This window comes from Olea europaea, chromosome 11, assembly GCF_002742605.1.
Source record: "Olea europaea var. sylvestris chromosome 11, O_europaea_v1, whole genome shotgun sequence".
Taxonomy (NCBI): domain Eukaryota; kingdom Viridiplantae; phylum Streptophyta; class Magnoliopsida; order Lamiales; family Oleaceae; genus Olea; species Olea europaea.
In genome coordinates this window covers 30046101-30072206 of record NC_036247.1, presented here as the reverse complement: position 1 = coordinate 30072206, position 26106 = coordinate 30046101, and the positions used below count along the sequence as shown (strand labels likewise).

General features: G+C 32.8%; 1 protein-coding gene and 2 pseudogenes across 1 annotated transcript; all 3 read right to left on the bottom strand.

The window, feature by feature from the left end:
- Positions 1 to 1615: 1615 nt before the first annotated feature.
- Positions 1616 to 6385, bottom strand: LOC111404687 (annotated as a pseudogene).
- Positions 6386 to 14972: 8587 nt separating this feature from the next.
- On the bottom strand, positions 14973 to 16432 carry LOC111404685 (LRR receptor-like serine/threonine-protein kinase ERL1). The gene is made up of 3 exons (XM_023033457.1): positions 16095 to 16432; positions 15475 to 15809; positions 14973 to 15376 (listed from the first exon to the last, which is right to left on the bottom strand). The coding sequence occupies exons 1-3, from the start codon at positions 16430 to 16432 to the stop codon at positions 14973 to 14975; spliced, it is 1077 nt and encodes a 358-aa protein (XP_022889225.1).
- Positions 16433 to 22944: 6512 nt separating this feature from the next.
- Positions 22945 to 26106, bottom strand: part of LOC111404684 — a 10659-nt pseudogene continuing 7497 nt past the window's right edge.

Here is a 26106-nt window from a genome sequence, read left to right as displayed (position 1 = left end):
TAAACAAAACCAGTTACTATCCCTCACTTTACCCAACAGGCTTCAATTATGGCTGCTACTTGAGGATTCACATCGCGTGGAATTTCAAGCCGTTTACCCTTAAAAGTTATGATCCGTCCAATTCCGGCCAAACCACTAACCATCCGGGAAAACTGAGGCCAGACCCATAACCAGCAGGTGGAGGCGCTCCTGGTGGTGGTCCGGCGGCGCGTGGAGTTTCCGGCTGTCAACATGTTTTTACCCAGCTTCATAATTGTTAGGAAAAGTATATAATAAACTCTTGCTATCCATATTACAAAGTAGAAGACCCTATTTATAGGGTTACAAATAACTCTAAAAGGAAAGAGTATGTAATAATTACACAATCAACTAATAATGAAAATAATCCTACATAATTGGAAAAATATAATAAAAGATTAGTCGAGACAATATTTCCATATTCCATATCTTTAACATCCCCCCCCCCCTCAAAAGCATCAATTTGCAATTTTCAACTGCAATGGTGACAATACTTGTGTCCACGAAGAAGATATCCAAATCAAAGCAAACATCTATGAAAATTAGCGACGACAAGAGATCAAGAACAACAAATAGTGCAGAAAGAACCAAGAACTACTCCAAAACCACTCTAATAATACACCAAAGACACTCCGAAGAGCTCACACCCCAAGAAGAATTTTCGAAAGAAATTTACGAAGTGTGCCGACACATAGTGAGCTCTATTTGTCGAGAGAACTTAGCCGAACACATAATTCATGTTTTGAAAAAAGCCTTAACGCCAATATACCAACCAAGATTCCAGCAATATATCACTGACCAAGATGCTGCAGTTGGAAGAAATTTCATCGAACAACCTACACCAAAAAAAAAAAAACTCAAAGATGATCCTCCTCTGAGAATCCAAAACTCTAGCTCATCGCCCAAGCAATTGAAACTCAACGATCTGCACTCCCATGTCTCCACTCACCTTTACATTTTTATATAAAATTGTACTTGTGACATGTTGCCCCACTAAGAAATTTCAAGCCACGATTAACTTAATCAACCAATTTAACTAAAGTCAACCAAATTATGCTAATAACTTAGCCCAACAAGCCCATAATACCAATAACTCAAAAATACCTTAATACACCCCAATAAACAAATCAACAAAACCATCACTGGCCCAACCTAATTACACTATTACTTGGCCCAATCTTCATCTTTTGCATCCCTATCTCATAGACGTTGTCTCTCATTCATCACCTAAACTGTACGGGTGACCACCTCGTGTCGATCAACCTCACTTCCACTTGCTTTCACCAATCCGCCACCTCCTAATAACTGAATTGCCTTGCTGAATCAATAACCAAAACCCATACAAATACATCTTCCAGTCTGCCTCCAATGCCTCGATTTGATGTTGCTGCTCTATCGATCGTACACTCAACAAAGCAAAGATGCCAGCCAAAAGAGTGTTTAAAAACGACGTTGCTGTCCGCCGCCCTCTGCAACAAGTTCACCGCCTATTCCATCTTTCTTCTATTAATGCCCAACCTTTGTTTGGCTTCAGGGTTGCTTCTCCTCACACCATCCATTCATCCCCACGAACACCACCTATTCCCTTGCAACCACATCAATCCTCCATCACAAAGACCACACACCGACAATTAAATCCAAGCACCACAACAAGTTTTAGACCGACTGAAGCAGAGAGAAGGGTCATAAGATCATTGAGAAAAGCTCATAAAGGAAAGAGGAAACACAAAATTTATTAGTGAAAAAAATTGCCAAGACGATTGAACGGGAACAAGCAAATTTGATCGGACAAGAAGCACAAGGCCACTCGCTGGAGAACAAAAAAAGCTTACAAGTTTAACCAATGAGGTTAAATTGGCTCTGATACCATGTTAGGAAAAGTATATAATAAACTCTTGTTGTCCATATTACAAAGTAGAGGACCCTATTTATAGGGTTACAAATAACACTAAAAGGAAAGATTGTGTAATAATTATATAATCAACTAATAAGGAAAATAATCCTACATAATTGGAAAAATATAATAAAAGATTATTCTAGAAAACATTTCCATATTCCATATCTTTAACAATGATGTCATTTTTTACATCTCATAATTACCTAATATATTGAATATTGTATAGAGATAGAGTAAGTTAAGCTGGAACTAGTTAACTATTCCATTGAATTTTACATTTGTTACTCCAATAGGGTGTGACAATAAGATGCTGCTAATAAATTACTAATGTAAAAATTTATTAAATTTCAAATCCTTGTAAACCCAACATGATATACATATTTGGCCTGCCACAGCACCAAAGATATGAGTTTTTTTTTTTTTTTTTTTCCCATTGTTTACAATTCTGTCCAATAATGTATTTCCCAATTTACAAACCTGCGCTGCATTGAAATTACTCCATGGTTGCTGCAATGTTGTCAGCTCCCACAAAATCACACCAAAACTATGTACATCTGGTTTGTCATTTGATGGTTCATCAGGGAGAACTTCGGGTGCCATCTACTCAAGCTATCAAAATCGAAGAAAGATTCGTCAAGATCAACTGCAGATCAAGGCATCAGATCTTTGTATCCTAAAGCAATGAACTCACAGTTCTAGCAGTTGTCTTTGATGAAAAAAACGTGTTCGCTTTTAAATGGGAAAGACCAAAATCACAAACCTGGTAGAAGACATTGGGGTAGGTTAAGATATGTACATGTACAACGATAATTAGAAAAATACAAAACAAATACTTCAATGACACTCAAACATGGAAAAAATGTGCCAGAAATAGAATGTATTGAATTGATGAGTGTGAATGTTTGATAGCTACTGGCTTCATTAGAAGATTGAAGCGACCTTCAGAGAAGGAGACAATTAATGGAAGATTCTGGAGATTTTCTAATTAATGAACAAGATTGCTCTAGAAAGGAAGAAAATGACTACTAATTCTCTAAGGAAAGCAATTCTTAACATACTCTTGTGGTGAATAAGTATACAATCCCTTATATTAATTTTTCGTCAATTTTTAGAAAAAACACACAAAAATTTCTTCTGGGTGAAGATTCTTTTTGAGCATGAGATGCATTCCATGGTGTCATATTAATTGAACTTTCACTTACCATAGTGAAACAAGATTTCTAATTCAGCACCATCGAAAACTTAAATGCTTCACAAAAATAAAATATTATTCATACATGCAAGTATAGCTTTCAGAAAAAAGCTATTACAGCTCACCAAATCACCACATAAAATGTTTAGCTAGGTCATCAACCATAATATAAGATAAACCAATATGCACGCAAAACGTATTCATTATTTTACCTTTACAGTATATTTCTGTCAACTAAAAGATTAGGAGACTTTAAGTCATGATGAACAATGGGAGGTTTGCATTTATGAAGATAGCTCATCCCCTTTGCCTATACAAATAATAAAAGGGTAATTAGCACAAAACATCCTACCTTTCAATGTTATTGTGTAAAACGTCCCTACCTTTCATTTTTGGCATTTTCACCCTACATTCCACCTTTCATTGCGCAAAATGTCCTTTTATCCATTTTTGACAATTTTACCCTTCTATTTAAATAAATCAAAAACAAAAGAAAAGAAAAACAATGAACTAATTGCAACCAAAGTCCCAAATTTTCAAAAAATTACAAATGATTTAAAAATATATTCTTAAAAATCAAAACTATAAAAAAAATTTAAAAAAAATATATTCTTAACCCACCGAATTGGAGAGCATTGATTTTGATAAATTTCAATAAATTATATATGTGAATCTATGATTCTATATGTGAAAAACAATGCTTTTCAAGAAACAAAAATCAACGTAAAAAAACCCCCAAAAATTCTGATGGGAGGCAACAATAAAGGTTTGTCTTTCCTTGTTTTTTTTTTTTTTTTTTTTTTTTAAAGTAAATTTTTTTAACTTTTTTTTAATTTTTTTTAAAATTTTTTTTTAAAGATGATACTTTTAACTCATTTGTAATTTTTTTGAAAATTTGGCCCTTTGGTTGCAATTAGTTTTATTTTGTTTTTTTTTTTTTTTTTTTTTTTTTAAATAGAAGGGTAAAAATCGTCAAAAATGGATGAAAAGGACATTTTTCGCAATGAAAAGTGGAAACTATGGATGAAAATGCCAAAAAATGAAAGGTATGGACATTTTACACAATAACATTAAAAGGTAAGGACTTCTTGTTGTGCTAATTACCCTTTTATTATTTGTACACACGAAGGGGATGAGCTATCTTCATAAATGCAAACCTCCCATTGTTCATCGTGACTTAAAATTTCCTAATCTTTTAGTTGACAGAAGTATACTGTGAAGGTAAATTAGTTTAGAATACAGTTAGTTTCTGAATAAAACTAAACTTTTCATTCCAATGGATTGCTATCATGCGTTTAGTATCTGTTAATTTGAAGTCATATATGAACAAAGAAACAGATATGTTCACAACTTTCAAGCCCAAGTTCTTTAAAAGCACAACCGAATTGGCGTAAAAATGGGAAGAATTTATTATTATTTGGTATAAGGGCCAGTCTATTTGTGGGGCTGCCTCGGATTTATCAAAATGGCCAGATCACCAATATCCTAGAAATGAATGTGGTTGACAGAGGCCATGCCACCACTAAATGAAGTAAAATAATTTTCCTCTTTTATATTGTCTTTCAAGTTTATGATGGAAGTTTCTTGAGAATTTGCAACATTTGTGGGAATGTTGCATAAATGTGTAACTATCATTGGAGAGGACTTATGTTAAGTTCTAGATAAAGACACATCTGCGTCTATTCGCGAAGAGACAATTTTTGGTCGCTAAAGACATCTTACAAGCTATAGTTATGATTATTGCTCCACAATATAAATATCATTACCAACGGTCATGATTTTTCCTTCACACAGTTTAAGGAATTTTGAAAGAAATGGAAAAGAGGATATGTTTTCCAAAGACACGCCAACGTGAAGGAGCCCGCAAAACATATAGTTCCATATATTCTAAAAGGCTTTTGGTAATTGCATCAGCTGTCAACTCCTCTGGTTGGTTTAAACATGGGATAAAAGAATAATATATATGGTCTATCCCGTAAGTAGACAATATTTTTCTTGAAACTATAGAAGTGTTTAAAAACACTTTGAAAAAGAGAAAAAGAGGCTGGTCATTTTGTTAATTGACAGTTTTAAATGTGAAAGTACATAATAGACTTTCACAATACGTTGACATTCCTAATCATTTTTTGATGTGGAATATATGAAATGGTTATTGTCTATCTAATAGATCGAACTTTTAAAAGAGTTAATGAACTCTAAGTTTGAACCTAATCCACGATTTGTGGGGGTCGCAATACGACTCATAGAATATATTCCTAATTGAGGAATTGTGGATATTCTATTTTACAAGTTACATTCTTTATACCTTAGAAGTTATAGAAAAATTTTCTATGAATATGAGAATGTAGAAAACCCTTATACTAATTATAAGGATGGTTCACAAACATGATACACACTACGTTGAAAGTGGATAAATGGATAAAACTTGATTATTGCATTTACTGGATATGCAATAATAAAAACGTTTGAAGAATGTTCATAAATTGAAGTTGATTTTGGTTCAATTGTAAATTGAATATCCATAATTCTAAATCCACTATTAAAAATGTTGGACTGAGTGAAATGATTGTTTAGAAATCCTCCAATCGTATTGATAATTGGTAGTGAGAAGCGTGTGGCTTATTTAAAGGATTTCTTAGTTGGTGATTATTTATATCTTCTAAATAAATTACTATGATTGCCAGCTACATTTAATGAGATATAAAGTCACCTATAATATATGTCATCAATATAATATCACAAGTAATTGATCTCAAATGGTGTAAACTCGTGGATCCACTAAAAAGATTTACCTGGAGATCAAGTATACTACATATCGAGGGGAACGTGATTAAAAGTTTACTAAGTAAGAATCTTTGTAATGGTAACGCAATCTTGTTGATTGGAGATCCCAAGATCTTTGTCTAATGGAACGCCTAAGTTAAGAGAAACAACAGTCATGAAAAAATAGATCCTATTTCAAAGACAAACCTTCTACTATTAGGACCAATACGTTGCCCATTAATGTCTTCATAAATGATTTCCAGCTTCCTCATGAGTAGCACTACATGTGTTAAAAGAATATGATGTTAATAATAAACACAAAAAATAGGATTAAGAACTCAATTTAAAACTCCAAAAGTCTTACAATGTTCACAAAATGAAATTACCATTTACTATAAATAGTATCGACGTCGATCACTATCGCCGTTGGAAATAAATTTGATCTCCGCATCAGATTTTTTTAAATCGTTCTCATCATCCATATCATCAACTTCAAATTCGAAGTCCTTTTCCATGTCATATTCATCAATATTTTCCACATCTACTTGTTCAAGTGGAACATCAATGCGAACGTATAGTCTATTGTCAAAATCATCATCTTCAACTAAAAGCTGTGATCTATAGACGAGTTATCCTGTTGGACAACATCAGAAGTGTTGATTTCATCATCATCATTACACTCAACAATAGTCTCAACTGCATCCCATATATGACGATACGAGGCCTCTTGTACGACTTTCCAATTGGTTCCGTTATTCAAGTCATCTAGATAGAACAATTGAATAGCTTGTGTTGAAAAAATGAATGGATCATCCTTGTACCAAGTTTGAGAAACATTGATTGATAAAAAATTTGTTTCTTCTACAGCCCTTTTTTCCTTCTTATCACAATCAAACCAATTGCACTTAAAAAATATGCTTTTGTTTTGAAAATAATGTAGCTAGATGACATCAATTAACACACCATAATAATCATTATCATCGCCAAGCACAAGAATACAACTATTTTGAGTGACTCGATGCGAATCACGACTTGTTGTGGGAAATCGAATGCGTTTGACAATACAATTACACATAGCTCATCAGTGACACTTAGATTACCTAATATACGTCTCATATACATCTGTACATTTTAACTTGCTTAAATAATTGAAAGGAAAAGAGTAGGACATTGTGATTGAGGGAAATAAAAATTTTAGAGGCAAGCCCAATTTTTAGCGGGAACCAATTTTTTTAGGGTGGAAAATGAAATGTAGTCTAAAATTATTAGTTAAAATTTGCGTATTGTTATTTTTTATTTTACATTTTAATATCATTTCTAAATGTGTATTTTACTAATTGGTTAAAATAACTTAATTATAATTTTTTTAAATAATTTATTATTTTAAACCAATTCAGATTTACTATTTTTGAGGTCCTGTAACAATGCGAACTTTTGGGCATTTTATGACTACTAGATCTATTTAGTTGGACATATTCTCAAGATTTTGTTTTTCGATTAAAATGATAGAAACAATATTTTTCAATGGAAATGATATATAATAAAATATTATGTCGTCTTTGCATCCATATCCTGAATAATCAATAAGATCAATATTAAGAGTACTTCAATTATGGCGTACTGATCCCTAATTTTGTACGTGCAGGCACGAGTAGTCAATAATGTTATAGTTTCTTCGTTCTCTCAATGAATCAAGATTAATTGATTTGAACTGCTTATTTACTATGACTAAGTCTAAGATAATGATCGTACAATTGAACTTGCCTAACCAACACTTTATTATCCTTGCGACAGAGCCTAATGTGATCTCGTAACTGGATCATCTTTGAATGGATGGTATGATGAAGTCTTATATCTGTATAACTCTTCAACGGATTTTGTCCAGAAAGACCATGATGTTCGGCCACTCGCCAATCTTGTATGGTATTGACACTGTCATGCAGATGGTTATAACATTGACTGGTTGAGGCTAACCAACTGCTACCACACAACTATCTTTCCCTAAAAAATCTCACAAAAATAAAAGTTCACGAAAAATTTTTATTGCTATCAATCAATGCGGCCACAAAGGGCTTATAATACTTTATATAGCAAAAATCCTAGGAAAACTCGGAAAAATTAAATAATAATAGAAAAGATTTTTTTTTCCAGAAATGGAAAAAATTGAGATAATGACTAAAATTAAAAGTCTTAATCTTAAGGATTATTCTCCAACAAATAGAATGCAAATCCGATTTAAATTGATTGAGATATAACCAAAAAAAAAATACCTAAAAAGGAAAACAAAAATGCATAAATGAAAGCCTAAACAAAGGAATTTGTCAGGAGCAAAGTTGCTGAGCTTTTGTTCATTTGCCTGTTTCTAGTTGAATTTCACTAAAATTTCGTCAGAAATAGATAGCCCCAAAATTTCTCCAAAAATCAAAAAGTTGCCTATTTCTACTTGCACCGGTCCCACCATTCCATAAAGTCTAATTCCTTCTGCACCACATCAACATTATTTTAGAAGATAAAAAAACTAACATTCTTTTTTACAATTTAAAAATTTATCGTTAACCGTAAAATTTATTGTGTCCAAGGCATTCTACACATTTTCACAATTTACACAACATTTTTTTTTCTATTTTCCCACTCTTCACTATTTTTATTGTTATACGAATGGTTTTTATGTTTTTGAATTTTAAAATAATCTTTTATTTTTTAATTTCGTCGCTGCTAAATTCGCTGGTCGGTAAATGTATTGTTGAATTTTATTTCATCAAAGCTGACTAATAATGTCTTCGCCAATAAATATTAAGGTGCCAAAGTCTCAACAAAAAAAGTTGGCCAAAAATAAGACCTTCATCGACTATTTCATTTGGCTAGCAGATTTGTCACATTTAGGCCGACTACTATATTATATTAGTTGGCAAAATATTGTTTTCAGTTTCGGGGGCTAATGTTATATTGGTAGGGGAAAATTGGTCAGCAAAAATGATTTTCGTTGACTATTTCTATTTTGGCCGTGGAAAACTGGTTGGCAAAGGCATCACCGACTAAAATATATTCTTAGTCGGTAAAAACCGACTAGTTTTCAATTGGTCGGGAAAATTTAGTCGGAAAAAATTATTTTCATTTACTATTTCTATTTGTTCGGGGAAAACTTGGTCAGGAAAGGTATCACCGACTAAAAAAATTTCTTAGTCAGTAAAAAATCTTCGTTTGGTTGGGAAAATCTAGTCGGTAAAGCCATTGTTTCTTGTAGTGTAAGATGTTAATCAAATTAGTTAAATTTTTAGGGAATTGACACTATCATTGACCATACTATCTCATCTCATCACTGAAAATATATACTAATGATTTTGGCATTAGATATCTCGCTCTCATTTTCAAAGCCATGTCTAGTTGCTAGACTAACAATACGAGTCTGAAAAAGTTCTTTGCATAATCACTGCAATGAAAAATCTCAACTGGAACTTGGCCGAACAAAATGAAGGAATCATTGAAAACTTTAATGAAGTGTGAAATATTGATCGAATTTTATACTTCTATTTACTAATTTATGAACCTCGAAGTGTCAAGTTGCAAGATTTTGTGTGGAGGCAGGAATAGCAGTCGCAGGGCTATCAACCCTGTCCTTCTCCGTCTCGAATATCAAAGTTGAGTGCTCCGCCATCTCTCTTGAATTTTGTGTTTTTTTTTTTCAATTCGATTTGGGGATTTGTTGCAGTCTTTTAAAAAAAAACTATTTGATAAAAACCATATATGAGCTAGTTTGCTCGAGAGGTTAAGGGGGAAGACTTGAGATCGTTTGCACATAAGCACGCATGGGTTCGAACCCCATGGCAAGCAGTTTTGCATTATTTTGTTGATTTTCTATAATAAAATAATTCATAAAGGAAAACATGAAAAATTATAGTGAATCTAATTTTCGTAAAAGTGTAGTTATATTTATATTTTCCACTTTCTTATTGGTGTTGAATAATGGCAACAAGTACCCACAATTCAGTAATGAAACCAAATATCATGTAGATATAAACAATACAAGTTGTAAATTTATTATATTCTTAAAAAATATTCCCCTTTTTGCTATCAATTACAAAATCATTAGAAATATCTCTAGAACACTATGCAACAGGCTTCCTGAAAAGTTGGCTATTCCGAGCATACATAGAGGAGTTCATGCTTTGTAATTGAGTGCCTAAAGAAATCTTTTTCATCAAATTATTGTAAGATAAGTCCAAAACGCTGAGAAAATTTAGATGTGCAAGTAGGTTTGTTATCTCCTTGAAAGCTATTTTCGAGACAAGTCAGGGTATTCCAACATCTCTATTTGACCAATGCTTAAAATGATATTTTTCATCAAATAATTTCTAGATAAGTTCAAGAAAACTAAACCTCTTATAGCAGAAAACTCTTGAGAATAGTTTCAATTGACTTATTTTCGGAAAGATCAATGCCTTCCAAATGTCCTAGTCCTAGTGTTATGCATTCTAAATCTTATCCTTTCCATTGAACGAAAGCATTGTTAACATGAACGTTTCTTTAGGTCAAAAATTTTTTTTAGCAAGGAATACACGGTTTAACAACAATTATATTTCATATCTAATTATCAAGGTCATTGAAATGAAGGTTGTTATCTGTGAATTAATCACAATTCACTTGCCCATTTTCTTTTACGCGTGGTTCAGTAGGAATGCACTAATTTTTAGAAAGACCACCCAATCTGCGACAATGCATCCAAAAAAGAATTTGACTTGTTCTAAAGGTTTATTTTAAAAAAAAAAAAAATTGAGTTCAGCATGCAGTTCTTTGTACTTTTAGAAGTAGTTCACATCAAAGCCTTTCTCATCGAATTCACCATTGTCTTAAGTGGATGGTAAGAAGTTACAATCCCTTCTCGAATTGAAGCAAAAAAAAAAAAAAAAAGGTTTTTAGACAAGTGGTTCAACATAGTATGATGGTAGACAAAGATTATGAACCCAAGTTCGTCGTTATACATCTATGAGTGCCTATAAGTGATTATAAGCTGTTAGTTCTATAAAATGTGAGAATTAAAAATGAGCAATAATTTTGGATTCTAAGAAATATGTAAATGAAAGTATGCTTAATCACCTTAAATTATAATTTAAGTTTTGTCATACATGAACAAAAATTGTCCATGTGCCATGCTATGAAAAATGAATTCGGCTTATACATGGGGCATGGTGGAAACTAAATTGAAGTAAATAAAGCAACTAAGAAAAATGAGGAACGATTAGAATAGATCAATCTTCTCAAGGACCATGATGTCTACCCTTTAAATGCTTGTATTCCATTTTTGGTTTTTCCCTTCTACCTCATCTTCTACTTTTCATTTCATCTTTAGCCTATGAGCATATATCATATAAGTATACAACCAACTGACAAAGACAGCGTCAGACTAATTCAAGACGTCAATATTTTGGGCTTAAAATAATCATGTTCCTTGTCTTTCACAACCAAGTGGGGAAGGTTGAATACTATGTCTGTTGAAGATAGACAATTTCAAATGCTTCATTCTTAACAACTTAACCTAACCTATTAGATAAGGTATGAGAGAAGGCAAAGACATATTCCCGACTTGGAATCACCCATTTATGAAAATTGTGTCGTATCAAAGACTTTATGGTAAATACCAATGGCAGATCCAAGATATTGAGTCAGCTAGGGAGGCCGTTGACCCTTTACGGAAAATTTTCAATCAATGTATAAATACATTAAAACGTAAAAGTCATATACATTTAAAGATATAATTCAATACAATCCAAAACAATGAGAAAAATACATTTTGCAATCATATATGCATGATCAAGTTTCAAATTTTTTACGAACTTAAGCGAGATAATATACATGAAGCATGATTAAGTGGTAAAGACAAGCTCCGAGCTTAAGCGAAGGTTATGCAAAATTTTGAAAATAATAATTTTTAGAATTAAAATAATTTTCAAACTCAAAAGAAAAAAAGGTTTTTGGAACTTTTAAAAGAATAAAAAGCAACACTTAAATTGTCCAAATTTGAATTTTATAAAATAATTTGATAAAATCTAACAATAAAAGTATATATATTATGAAGTAATAATTTGGGTCAATAAATTTTTTAAAGAAATTATTTTGAAAATGAAAACTAATAATATATAATTGTTTAGTCATTATTTATTGTATTAAAAAATTAAACGAAAAATGGGAGTACATGGATTTGAACACCATACCTCTCACATACAAAGTGACCCCTCCACCATATGAACTATATTTCCTTTTGTTGAAGGTTAGTACAATTATGAGTTAATATTTAGTTATTATTTACTGTGTTTAAAAATTAAGAGGAAAAGTACTGTTGAAAGGAATTGAACCAGTGTATCGTTGCATGGAAAAGCGACGCCCATCCATATAATTTGCACACCATTTCGTTCAGTGTTATATATACATATAGACACATGCACACTCGGGCGGCTTGCTCGGTGCTGGATTTACCCCTGGTCAAGACACTTTGAGTAAATAAAAATGTTCTCAATTCTATTTGACAACTTAAACCTTTAGACAATATATATCGATAAAGTCAAGATTAAAATACACGTTGATGTTTGGTGGTGATAAAGAAAAATCGCATGATGTATTGACCCAGACTTATGGAGTGAGCAACAAAGAATGAGTTGTCTATTGTATATTATTCTTGAATTTATGCAAAACAAATAGGGTGTTGAGTTTAGAAAACGACTTTGTGTGGCCGAGCTATTTCTTGGAAAAATCGATTATCTGCAACAGTTGAGTGGGTCCTGTTTTGTTTCTTTAATGTAAAATACATGAGTTTTGCTACCCAAACAAGGTGAGCGACACGGGTTAAAAATGGGGGGACACGTGTTAAATTTTCCTTGGACAATTTTATAAATAAATAAATAAAAGAGGAGCCATACAGGCACTGTCAACGCAGCATCTATCAAAAGCCTATCACCTATCCCTGTTCAAGGAGCGTTACTCAAAATAAATGACCATTTCTAACAAGAGAGAGACTGAAATAGAAGTCAACATTGGTGGCTTTTGTGAAAATATCCATTTCGAAATTCCAAGTTTAGTCTGACATATGAAACGTGTGGAGGATAGAATTGACGATTTAGAGGAAATGATTATTTTCCAAACTTCCCCTATTCAAACGTTCATATAGTAGGTCATTAATATTATATTGAAAGAATGGCCCAGAAAATCTATCCGAATCTCATAAATTTGTCCAAAAAAGCCAATCCAAAAAGGGGAGAGGGGTGAGGGTTAATACATTGACTTCATAGATGGGCATAGATCCGAGTCAACTATGTCAATTTGTACTTTGATCATATACACAATTTTTTGGAGTATGGTTTTTGAAAGAAATTTGATTGACACATTGATGCAACTTAACAGATGATGAATTGATGATGATGCCTGAGGGTGTATGATACACCAACTCCATCCCGCATGCAATTGGCTCCAATTGACTAGGAGGTGTCTGTGATTGTGCCAAGTGGTAATAAATGACAAATCAACCATAGCAATGGTGTTACCATGTGAAAGAATTCATATTGGTTTGTTTTTATGAGTAATGACTTCTGATGGCTTAAATTAAAGAAACTGTGGCTACAGCTGGCTACTAGTTACAACACAATTTTATTACAACTATGAAATAAAGAATTAGTTTTAGTGATGGTTTTTATCGAAAATTTTAATATGTCATCGGCAAATATTAATCTTTGATCTTGCATAGTATTATTTGATTTCCTCCGGCATATTTTCTTCCGTTGAGGAGATTAATATCTACTACTAACTACATATTGTTTTCGTGATGATAATAAAATTTGATGTGTTGGATTAAATAGTCCTCGAAAATAAAGACTGAATCAATAAATATGTGACTTCTGCAGCTACTGCAATCACAAAACTGTGAAAATTTTGATGTGGTCTGTGTTAATCAAATTCACATTTGAGTCGCAAGCTATATTTTTGTAGTTTGTGTGATTTTGAAGCACATATGAAATGTGCAAAGAGCCGTATACAGAACCAATAACCTGAAAAGATCAAATCAAGAAGTGTTCAACCCAAAATTTAACATTCTTTTGGTACCCTTCTGGAAATGTCTTTTTAGGGGTCCCTCTACTATACTATACACTTACCCCTCAATTAAGGATCGACTCAGTATTGTGTGTATTGAGTATTAGATATTATGTATTAAGTTGTCTACTATTCGTACGATTGAGGCCGATTTTAAGTGGACATAATCCTCCATTGTGGAAAAACAACTATAATTGTGTGTTTGCTTTGTAAGGAACATACAATTTTAAGCAGCATTATCTACATATTCTCATTAGCACCTTAGCATTCAAGGCTAAGTGATAAATAAAATTAGATTTCAAAATGTTGTTCTTTGTATTTTTCCCGAAAGCATTAGTGGAACTTCACTATTTTATAGCAAATAATCGAATATTTCTAACATATAGTGGGGTTTAAGATTTATTTTTTACTTAATTGCATTTTGCACTAACGAATCTAGAAAGTGGCTTGAGTTTTTTAGTACATACAAATTATATAAGTCATCTACGTGAATAAAAAATAGCTAAAACAATTAATTAACCAAGCGATATACTTGATCTCCATTAAAATTTATTTTTACATCAATTATTAAGCACAACAAAGCTAGTTATTTGTATAGGTTGAGATCTCATGAATTGATATTATTTTTTCAAATACTTAGAAGATAAGACAATGGTGATAACTAGAATAGAAACACTGCCATGCATAGTCCCTACACCTCTCCAGCCAACAACTTGTTTGAATGATAGTCAGCACTTTCTTCTTTCCCAAAAGGGGCTCCTGATTTCAATATCAAACCAAGTCAAAATTTGGATATATAACAACCAGATTAATCAAGTAAATTTTAGTGATTACCTTCACGTCTGAAATTTTCTCTTGAGTCTTGTAACATAGATTGTTGTTGTCACGTACATCCAATTTCCAATGTTATTCCAAAAATTGAAATAGGAATGTCTCCGAGAATGCCTGAACAACTACCAGAATCTAGTAATAAAATCAAATGCCGAGCAAAAATAAAAATCACGAGTTATAAACCCATCATCTTCTTCAAAAATATTCCTTTTCGTGATCAGTCACAGAATTATTAGAAATATCACCAGGACACTCCGTCAGAGGCTTTCCACAGAGTTGGATATTCCCAGCATACGCAGAGGAGTTGAAGCTTTGAAGTTGAGTGCCCAAAGGAATCTTTCCCGTCAAATTATTGTATGATAAATCCAAAACACTGAGAAAATTTAGATGTGCAAGGCTGTTCGGTATCTTCCCTGAAAGTTGGTTCCGAGACAAGTCAAGACATTCTAACATCTCCATTTGACCAATGTTTGAAATGATATTTCCAATCAAATGATTTCTAGATAAGTTCAACAGAACTAAACCCCTTAAAGCAGAAAACTCTTGAGGAATAGGTCCAAATAACTTATTTCCAGATAGATCAATGCCTTTCAGAAGTCCTATGTTTTGTATTATGTATCTTGTCCTTTCCATTGAACAAAAGCGTGGTTAACATAAAGTCCAGCATGATCGGGAGGTATGTAACTCCCCCAATAACCATTGTATTCAATTGAACTGTTCTTCTGAACCAAAGCAGTAATATTATTTAAACACCGTGATATTCTTCCTGAAATATTATTTCTGGAGAGGTCCAAGACATGGGTATTGGCAAGGCGGCAAATTGTTGAAGGCATGATTCCGTCAAATTCGTTACTTCGAAGACTAAGAATTGTCAAACTTGTTAAATGTGTTCCTATCCATGCAGGAATATTACCGGTTAACTTGTTTCCTCCCACATCAAACGTTCTCAGTCTCGTGCAATTCCTCAAAGTTGAAGGCAATTCACCAATGAAATTTTTGTTGCGCAAGTGTAATATTTCAAGCTGATCCAAACTGCCCAAAGTGAGGGGAATTTTACCTCAGAACTTATTATTTGCCAAATCCAGAATAGATAATCAATTTATGTTGATCAAGCAACTAGGAAGCTCTCCTTCCAATTTGTTATCAGAGAGATCAAGAACGACGATGATTAGGGCCTCAGGAATTGTGCATTAGTGAGAAATAGATCCCAAAAAAATATTTTTGGAAATTTTTAATTCTCCAGAATGAAAAAGAAATAATGGAATTGGACCTGAAAAATTGTTATAACTTAAATCTACAACAACACGAAGAATCGACTTTGAGAACAAATTAGAAATTTTACCACTAATATTGTTATAAGAAAGATCTAATAGTACTAAAGAAGACATATTCCACAACCAATTAGGTAATGCATCTGATATACCAGCAAAAGAGAGGTCAAGCATTTTAAGAGTACTCTGAGTTTGAATCCATTTTAGAAAATGAGGCCCCAAATAACAATGGCAGAGCAATATTTCTTCCAATTGAAAATAAGGAATCCAATCTGAGCTAGAGTTGAAAGCCAAGGAGTTTAAGGATAAATCTAGGGATTGTAAGTTGGCAAAGTTTGAGAGGTTCCATTCAGTGATTGTACCTTCCAACAAATTTGAAGACATTCGTAAATATTGGAGCTTGGAAAGTTTCTCAATACCTTCGGGTAGACTTCTAAATTGGTTGTCAGATAACCCTAAATTTTCAAGACTTGAAGGTAGCCCAGGGCTTTGTGGGTAAGACCCATTCAGCTTATTGTTGTTAAGGATCAAATTTTTTAAGGATGAAATTTTTAGTAAAATCTGGCAAGGGACCGTTTAATTCATTGCGATATGTCTAGATTATATAAATGACTTAAATTCCCCAAAGATTTTGGAACCCTCCCGCATAACATATTGTTACTCAAAACAAGATCCTCAAGAAAAATCAATTTCCCAAACGCATCAGGAATAGAACCCTCTAATCGATTACTGGAGAGGTTTATGCTAGTAAGATTGCACCAAAGTTAAACAAGTGGAATGTAAAAGAGGAAGTGAGATCATTGGAGGATAAATCGAGGATGGACAGATAGGGTAAGGAAGAATTAGTAGAGATATTGAAGGAAGGCACTGTGTTGGGAAGTTGACAGTTTTACAAATATAGTTCCTCAAGGAAAGGAAACCTTGTTATGTGGTGCAACCAGCTGGTTTGATTCATAAGGTTAACACCACTCAAATCAAGATATGACAGCAAAGAAAGATGAGAAAGCCACACAAGGTTCTTGATTCTCAAATCATTGTAACTAAGGTCAAGTGTATGCAGGTTTGTAAGGTTCCCAAGTTCACAAGGAACTTCACCACTGATGTTTGATTCTGAAAGTTTCAAGTGCCTTAATTTCTTGAAGGAACCAAAGAATCTTGGTATTTCAATTGTTCCAAAATCATTATGACTCAGGTCCAAATAATTCAAATGCTGCAATTCAAGCAGTGCGAGGCTAAGCTTAGCAGCCTTCAGATAAATATTATCAGACAACAGATCAAGTAAAACTACGTGACCAATTCTGTTGCTACATGAGATGTCACTTCCCCAGTATGAGAGAACGCCATAGTCATCAACAAGGTCATGCTTAAACTTGAGAAGAGCTTGTCTTTCCCTGTCTATGTACCTAACTTCAGCATCAGATACTGTAGTAAGTTTCATGCATAGTGAAAGTACAAACATAAGCACACTCAGTATTTTGATGAATCTGTTAATCTCCATAATTTTTACTGATATCATGTTTACAGTAATTGAAAAAGATTGAAGTTTTTCAAGTTCATGCAATCATATTATATGTGAAGCACGTGTAGAGCCGTAGAGGATGTATGTCCCCAATGAAGTAGATTCCACTATAATTTCTTCTAGCATTCATAACGGGCTATAAAATTGGTCTTCATAAACATCTATTCATGGGGCCTCAATTACAACACAATGTCACTGTAATCCTAGATGTGTTAAAGATTGAAATTTCTGATTTTTTAAGTTGAATCTTACCTATAATTATTGTCAATTACAATATTAATTATTGTTATTATGATATTAACCACTGCAAAGAATTCCCAAGGGAAATTGTCTAGGTTATGTAATCTACATGACACAATCCCTGAAGTCCCAAGTGAAATTATGATATTAACCACTATAACTTTTAAAATAAATATAGCACACAAATTAATGAAAAAAAAAAATTGAACACGAAATATAAAAAAATATAATTATTTGAAATACTCAACTTGATTATACCAACAAAAGAGATATCGTGATGATATATTATGAGTTTTAAGCTATTTCAGAAAAAACGTGGTACATATTGCAAGAACAAAGGTTTATATTTTGTAATTGAAATTTTTGAGTTACAAAGCAAATTTGAACAAAAAATGGTTCAAGTGAGACACTAACATAACTAGTTATAAAACATTGTTCGTCACTCAACTTATACGAAATTTCATGTTGGTCATCAAACTTTATTTTTGTTTTGAAATAGTCATTAAGTTTGACCACTCAATTAATTAAATTGCATTAAGTATTCTAACAGAATGTATAATGCATAATTGCTCCACGTTAGATTGCTATCTACCACATCAGGCTAGAAAAAAAATTAAAATCTAAACAAAGATCCTTTTTTTTTTTTTTTTTGAAACCTATTCAAATTTTTTAATAAGCTTAACATCCTTGCTTTGATATGTTGGTGGCTTGAGGGTTTTGCATTGACCCTTACCTCAATTTTACTGCTACACTCTTTTGAAAAGAAATTTATTTAGTTGATTTGTTTAACCTCTAGTTTGATCCATAGGTTTAAAATATGGGGCTCTCGAGTTTAAAAGTAAAAGTGCAATAACTAAGAAATGGGGTTGTTGATGAATCTTTTTTGTCAGCAGTCATTTTCAGAACTAAATGTTACATTAACTAAATTGTGGGTATATATTCTTCACCATTTAAGCAACACTATTTCTAGCATTAATTGTAAAAGTAAGTTTCTTGTAGATATTTGTTTGGAAAGTCTTGACTTCCACATAATTTATTTAACAAATTTCCACAAAATTGTTCTTTCAGCATGAAATACACTGCTATATTTCATCTATTATTTAAGCTTTTGAAATTAAAGTTGTTATCCGTGAATTAACTATTTATCACGAACTTCTCCATTTTCTTTTACACATGATTCAGTAGGAAAGGATTAATTTTCACAAAGATCGTCCAATCCATGACAATGCGTCAAAAAAAAAAATTTATGACTTGTTCTAAGATTTTTCTTTTTTTTTTTTTTTAAATATTGACTTCACCATGTAGGTCTTGTTTTATCTCAAGATTCTTTGTAAAATATTGTAGTGAAGCACCAAATTACATGTTTTAATCAAGTGGTTCAAATCAAAGTTTTTCTCATTGAATTCACCACTATCTTATAGTTTGTATGGACATTAGCTGTATAACAATAGTCTTCCAACTTGCTGGAAAAAGGCAAAGAAACTAAGAAAAATGAGCTACGAGAAGAATAGAAATTCTTCTCAAGGACCATCCCGTTTTGTTTGATCCTCTTCTTCTTCTCACCTAGAAGAGTCACAGGACTCATTCTTCTCAGACCTGCTTTCACTTATTTTTCTCCTCTTCAATGATAGCAACCTTTTTGCCCAAACCTTGCTCTTTGCTTGCCCTCTCTTCATTGTCTCACTTGGGGTTGAAAGAAATGGCTCTTTTAATTACAAAGCAGGAATATTTGCAATGAAAAATGGTGTAATATTTTTTAACAGTCTAAAAACTCTTTAGAACAGAAATGCAGGCTATTTATAGATTTATTTGTGATCATTCAAACAGTCTAAAAACTCTTTAGAACGGTGGTGACAACCTTTCAAAACGAATAGAGATATATGTTTAGACTAAAACCATGCGTCTATTACAGCCTAATAATAGTAGTTGATCACATCAGCCATAGATGTCTATTATGGAAAATTAAACATCGATCACAAAGGTTCCCTGACATTCACATCCAAAAAATTACGAAGAAACGAGCTAACAGAAGGACCTTTTGAAATTATTTTACTACGTACCTAAGAATTTTATTAATTACAATTCGGACCATTTAAATTTTGTCCAAACTAGATATATGTAAGACAAGGACCCAATCCCAAACTTGAAACCACTCAAGCCTAGCCTAGGCATGCGCACATTTTTTTCAAGCCAACCAAAAGGATGACAGCAGCGAGCGTGCATTTTGGCTTTGGACCGAACTCAATAGGATCGTGATCTTTCCCTTTCTAAAGACTAGTAGTACTCGTGGATGCTCGAACCCAATTGTCAAACTTCCACCACATAAACCAAACAATATTTTTTAAGGCTTTCTATGTGGAACGAATGTTTAGCGATTTCAACTAAATTCTCACTTATTTAAAGTTTGAAGTGGGTAATTTTGAATTGAAATATTTCATTCAATACCTATTGATTTTTGACAAGTAAATATATCATATTAATCATTTCGCAAAGTAGAAAATGAATATGCTTGGTCGTATTAATTTCGAATTACAGGTTTCACATAAAATTAAACTCAAAGCAGCTTGATTAAAAAACTATTTTTCAACAATCTCAACATAAATAAAATATATTGATTTTCCTAAACAATACAATACCAAATACGAATTTCGAATACAAATAAAGAAAAACTGTATCGAGATAAATAGCCAAAGACTGGTCTTTTTTCTTGTAAAAAACTATCGAATTTACTTGGTCAATCAATAGCAATATGCTTTGAATAGTTAGTCGTTCGTGTAAAACTATACAATAGAAGTCACACAATTCCATTCAAAAACATTGGTTCTAACGATTGTGTCAATTTTGACATTGGACACCCCCTGGTTTATTAGTATTTTTAAAGAATTCATCCTTACATATTAATTCTCATAGAAGCGATCCATTCTCACCCATATATGTGATCACCATAAAGAGCATTCTATTGTAATCTACTTGAACAAATAAAATATAGAGAGCATTGAAAGCTTAACTTGATTCTCACAACAATTAGGCATTGTCTCATCATAGAAATGGGTAGTAGTGATGAATCTCCCCATTGCGTACTGATTTTTCACAGTTTGATTGTCCCATTAAATCTAGATTTTTAGATGAAAACTCTTGGTTACGTTATCAATTTTAACCATCTTCCTTGATGAACTTTCGACTTGCTATCTTTTCAAACCTTTACTTATGATAAGTTATCTAAGCTGTTAAATATGTATATTTGAGATTACTTATGATGAATTATATCTTAATCTCTCATATATATTTGTTAGGTAAAACTTAATTATTTGAAGTGATGTTAGAAGAAAGGAAGTGAAAATTGGCCAAAGAGTGGGGGGGAAAGAAGAATAGAAAAATTCCAAAGTTTGGGGACTAATTACAAATATTTAAAAGTTAACTCGGACCAAGGAATGAAGATTGAAGATAAACTGAATTGCAATTGATCAATTGAAAGTATTATTAGAGCAATCGAGGTAAATTCACAAGTTTCGATAGCAAAATTCAACAATCAAAAAGTTTAGAGACCAATTTGAATAAATCTAGAATATGGCAAAAATGATAACCATACGATAGTAAAGGGAAAATTTTTACCAGCAAAACATTTTTATTTATAACCATGCAAGCATAAGGATGTGTACCATGCGAAGCAAATGAGACAAAATTTAATTTATTTCCTATTTTGATTCAACTTCTTGGATGGCACTTTGGACGTGATTCTTGACATAATTCCAACCTCTTTGTGTAGAGAAGATGAGCAAACATTGGGAAGGGTCTCTTATATCATACAAATCTTGCAACTAAGGGATGCTAACTCTTCCTTAATTGGAGAGAAGTACAAGTCTAACACAAATTTGAAGGTAAATTACATCAAGAACTTGAAGAATCAAGGCTCGGAGCTAAAGATTGAGAACAAAAAATTCTTTCACATATTTTTTGTGTTCATATACATTTCAGGTGATGATTTTCTATTAATCTTTGTTTTTGCATTCATAATTTAGTATAAATGATTTGATCTCGACAGCTGGGTTTGAAGAAAAATCCGAAACCTTTCAGATTCTCTCCCATTAATTCTCTCTTCAATGATTTTTCTTGTTTACGTGTGTGTATATATATGTTAAAGAAATGAAGTTGTAATGGTATTTTTAATTACATATATTTTCTGTAATCTATTCAATGGAGACTGACTTTTTAAATTCTTATTAGATTTTCGATATCAAAACCATCAGATTTTGTAATTTTTCAGATTTTGGGTTCTCAAGAATATGGTAGAGGATATTGTGGATGACTTGCCTTATATAATACTCCATTTGGATTCCCCTTTAAATACCAAGATTTGTATTTAACTTTGATGGCAGAGGAAAAAATGGGTGAAGACAGTGGAGAGGATGGTGTTGGTAGATTGAGCCGAGTTTTGATGAGCCAAGCGGTCGAGCCGATGCCCGTTTGCCACCCCTAGTCAAAAGTATTAGTAAGAGGAACCGCTCCTATACAAACTAAAGGCACACATATATATTTTTTATTTATGCTATAAAGTCGATAGGACACAAACACTTTATGTTATCAAAAGCTCAAATATTTATTTGAAAAATATGTCAAATTTTGAATCAAGAGTTCCCCAACTTTACTGATTTTTCAAGTAGCTAATTCTTTTCATAGTATTCCTGATTCTCTTAACATTACGAAAATATGAAACAAAGCCTCCGCTTCGAAAGAAAATGCTTATAAATCAAAACCTATTCAGACATTCCTGTACCCTTGATTAATTTTATGATGGAGATTCTCTCTTTATTATTTTCCTTAAATCTTATTACGAGGGTTTTTAAAATGGTTACCAAACATTCATATGATCACAAGTGGCAGATGCCAGCTACAAAACATTCATGTCATCAACAAAAATAAGTTCGCAAATAACCAGATAGATTCCTATTAAAAACTACATTTTCCTAGTTACAAAACAAGTCAAAAATGAGATGACATAACCAGTCATTTCAATTGTTTCACAATTCAGCACAAAACTATTTTGATTACTGAAAAACACGTCTCATGTATATTTATTCTACTAAAAGTAAGAATTCATCTTGCAAACATGCATCGTCAGCTCACGACTTATTTGGATCTAATAGGGCTTGACAGGTACACGAAACTTGGCTCCAGCATATATAGCTTCAGATCCAAGTTCCTCTTCAATTCGCAATAGCTGTATGCAACAAATGACCATCAGATACCTAGATAATATCGTGCTTAATACTTCATAGTTACATATAAGGAAAAAACGAGAGGGACAACTATGGACAATCAGGATTTGATTGGGAAAATGTCCTATTAATTGTTGTTGGAACAGACGGGAATGTTTGTTACACAGGATTAAGTCGGCATTGAAATTGTACGGAATAATAGGCACAATTTAACTTCTTTTTATTATCATCTCTAGTGCAACCCAGTCCAACATGAACACGCCATTAATGAATTTTAAAACATGAAAAGTTTACCTGGATGTATTTTGCAAGACGTTCTGACATGCATGGACCTCCAGTCTTAATTTGGCCCTGACAAATTTTTTCCACAGAAAAAATTCAGCATTTTAGACTACGAAGGAAAACATAATTCTAGTAGAATCTGACAGAAGATTACCATAGCCAAACCCACAGAGAGATGAGCAATGAAAGTGTCCACTGTCTCTCCACTGCATCTAGCAACAAAAATGATTGTCAAATCTAATATTCTCTTTCACGGTAGATACCCACCATATAACAAGGTATAATTTTCATACTTGCGGTGGCTTGCCATTACACCCCAACCAGCTCGTTTAGACACTTTACAACTTCATTATTCTCAGTAACCGATCCAATTTGGTTAACCTATTAGTTAAATGAAATTGTTAAACATGCCATTGTTACATTTTCAAAGAAGTCGAGAGAGACCATTTAAGCACTTAAGATCATACAGATATTTCATGATACCTTAAGAAGAAGAGCATTGCAGGCCTTCTCCTTGATTGCCTTTTCGACTCTCTGTACACAAAAATAAGCAGTAAGATAGCACGGTAAGATATGCTAAATTTTATTAGTCACAGAAGTAATGTTTTCTGATCATTTTTAAGGTATTGGACCCATCACCTTGGGATTGTTGACCAAGAGGTCATCTCCCACAATCTGTATATGAGCACCAATTTCATCGATAAGCTTGGCTTAATGCTCCCAGTCATCTTGGTCAAACGGATCTTCAATGGATACAATTCGGTAACCGGATATGAATGACTTGTACAGATCTTTAAGCTGGTCGCCTGAGATCTTTTGTGAGCCATTATAGTTCTGCAATAACAAAGCAATAAAACTAAAATGTCAAATGAATTATTAGTAGTAGTTAGGAACAAGCTATTATGCACACAGGGAGATGAGCCCTACTTGCATTCTTTACATCACGCATACAGCATATTATTCAAGAATGCAGACAAATGGAGCTAAGCAAGTTAAGAACTTGCCTCTTCTTTGAAGTTCAAATCATAAGTCTTGTCTGATCCATAAAACTCAGATGCAGCAACATCCATTCAATGACAACCTGTACATAATGAAACTCAAGCTTTAACCCCATTCACTAGGTGATTAAACAAGAAAGTCGAGAGAGTTAAGAGAACTCACTTTTCCTGTGTAACCTGCTTTATCAATGGCTATCTTGAGCAGTTCAAGACCCTCCTTGTTCTCCTGCAGAAAAGATTAAACACTTTGAACATTATAAATGAACCTTAAGCAAAAGGTTTATTCAAACATAACACATCGATCAACCTGAATGTTGGGAGCAAAGCCACCCTCATCCCCTATATTGATGGCATCTTGGAAATATTTCTTCTTAATGTCGACGTGAGATCAAAGAAAATCAATTCCTAAAAATCAAGACCTCATAGTTGGAACAGAAACTCACCGACTCTGAACTTTTAGGCATATAAAAACTGCAATTTGTGACAGCCAAAAATGAAAGAAAACCAATTCCTAAAAGTCAGACATCACAGATGCAAGAGAAACTCTTTGACCCTAAGCATATAGACATAAAAAATTTCAATTTGGGACAGCCTGAAATCAAAGAAAACCAATTCCTAATAGTTAGACATCACAGATGTAAGAGAAACTCTTTGACCCTAAGTCTATAGACATAATAAAAAAGTGCAAACTGGGAACATCAATTCCAAGATCAGCAATAGGCCTAGCAAGATTCACCTTACATTTCATAAGGATACAGAAATACATTGATGTAAAACTCAATTCTATACCAGCTGCGGACCTAATAATCTAGGAACATTGAAATTCTATATTGTACCGAGGTATAAGAATGCAAACCAACATGAGTATTGTACAATTTTTAGAGATCCTCAAATCATAGTGTGTTCCCTAGACAATATCTCCTGTTGACTAGCCACATACCCAATAACCCAGGAATTAGAAATTCATATAGCTTCATTAAAATGGAGGTACAAAATCACAACAAAGAAATTCCAGAATTCTCTACATCAAGCTATAGCATATTCCCTAAATTATGCATTTTAATCGTAGATATATACAGGCTAGAGCTTTCTATTATATTAAATTTAAAATAGGTATGACCATTAATTAGAAATTGATCAAACAGGTAAACAAAGGAAGAGAGAACTGAAACCTTACCTTCAAATTGTGATACACTTCCTGATGCGGACATCCATTTACTATTTATTTTCTTCCATTTACTATTTATTTTCTTTTTGGACTATTAGTTATATTCTATTTGGATTATTATTTAAATTTCTGTTATTGGGCTTGTTTAGTGGGTTTGGCCCAAGCCCTTCTCTTTAGGGTTTATGTTCTGCTATTTATTTCTGTTTTGTTTTTCATTTGAGACAGTTGATGATGAATTAGAATTGAAATATTTTTGGGAGCTTGCAGCCGTTTTCTCCCTCCCCTCTCTTCCTCTGGTTTCTTCTCCTCTTCTCCCTTCTCTCTGTTTCTCCTCCCCGTTCCTTCTTCTTTCTTTCTTATTCATCCTATATCAAATTTGATATCAAAGCCAAAACTTGGATAATTTTTCATCCACAATCCAAAACTTTCTTCCTATCCTCTTCCCAAAAACTTGTGAAATAGCACAAAAAAAAAATTGTTATGAGGCAGCAGTTTTCTTGTTCAATTTTCTTTCTAGTTTATTAGGCAAAAAAAAAAACGTTACTGTTCACACCAGGAATTTGAGTTTTTTTTTATATAGATTTTTCAGCAGTTTCACAAAAAAAAAAAAAAAAAAAAAAGTTATTTTTCCTGGT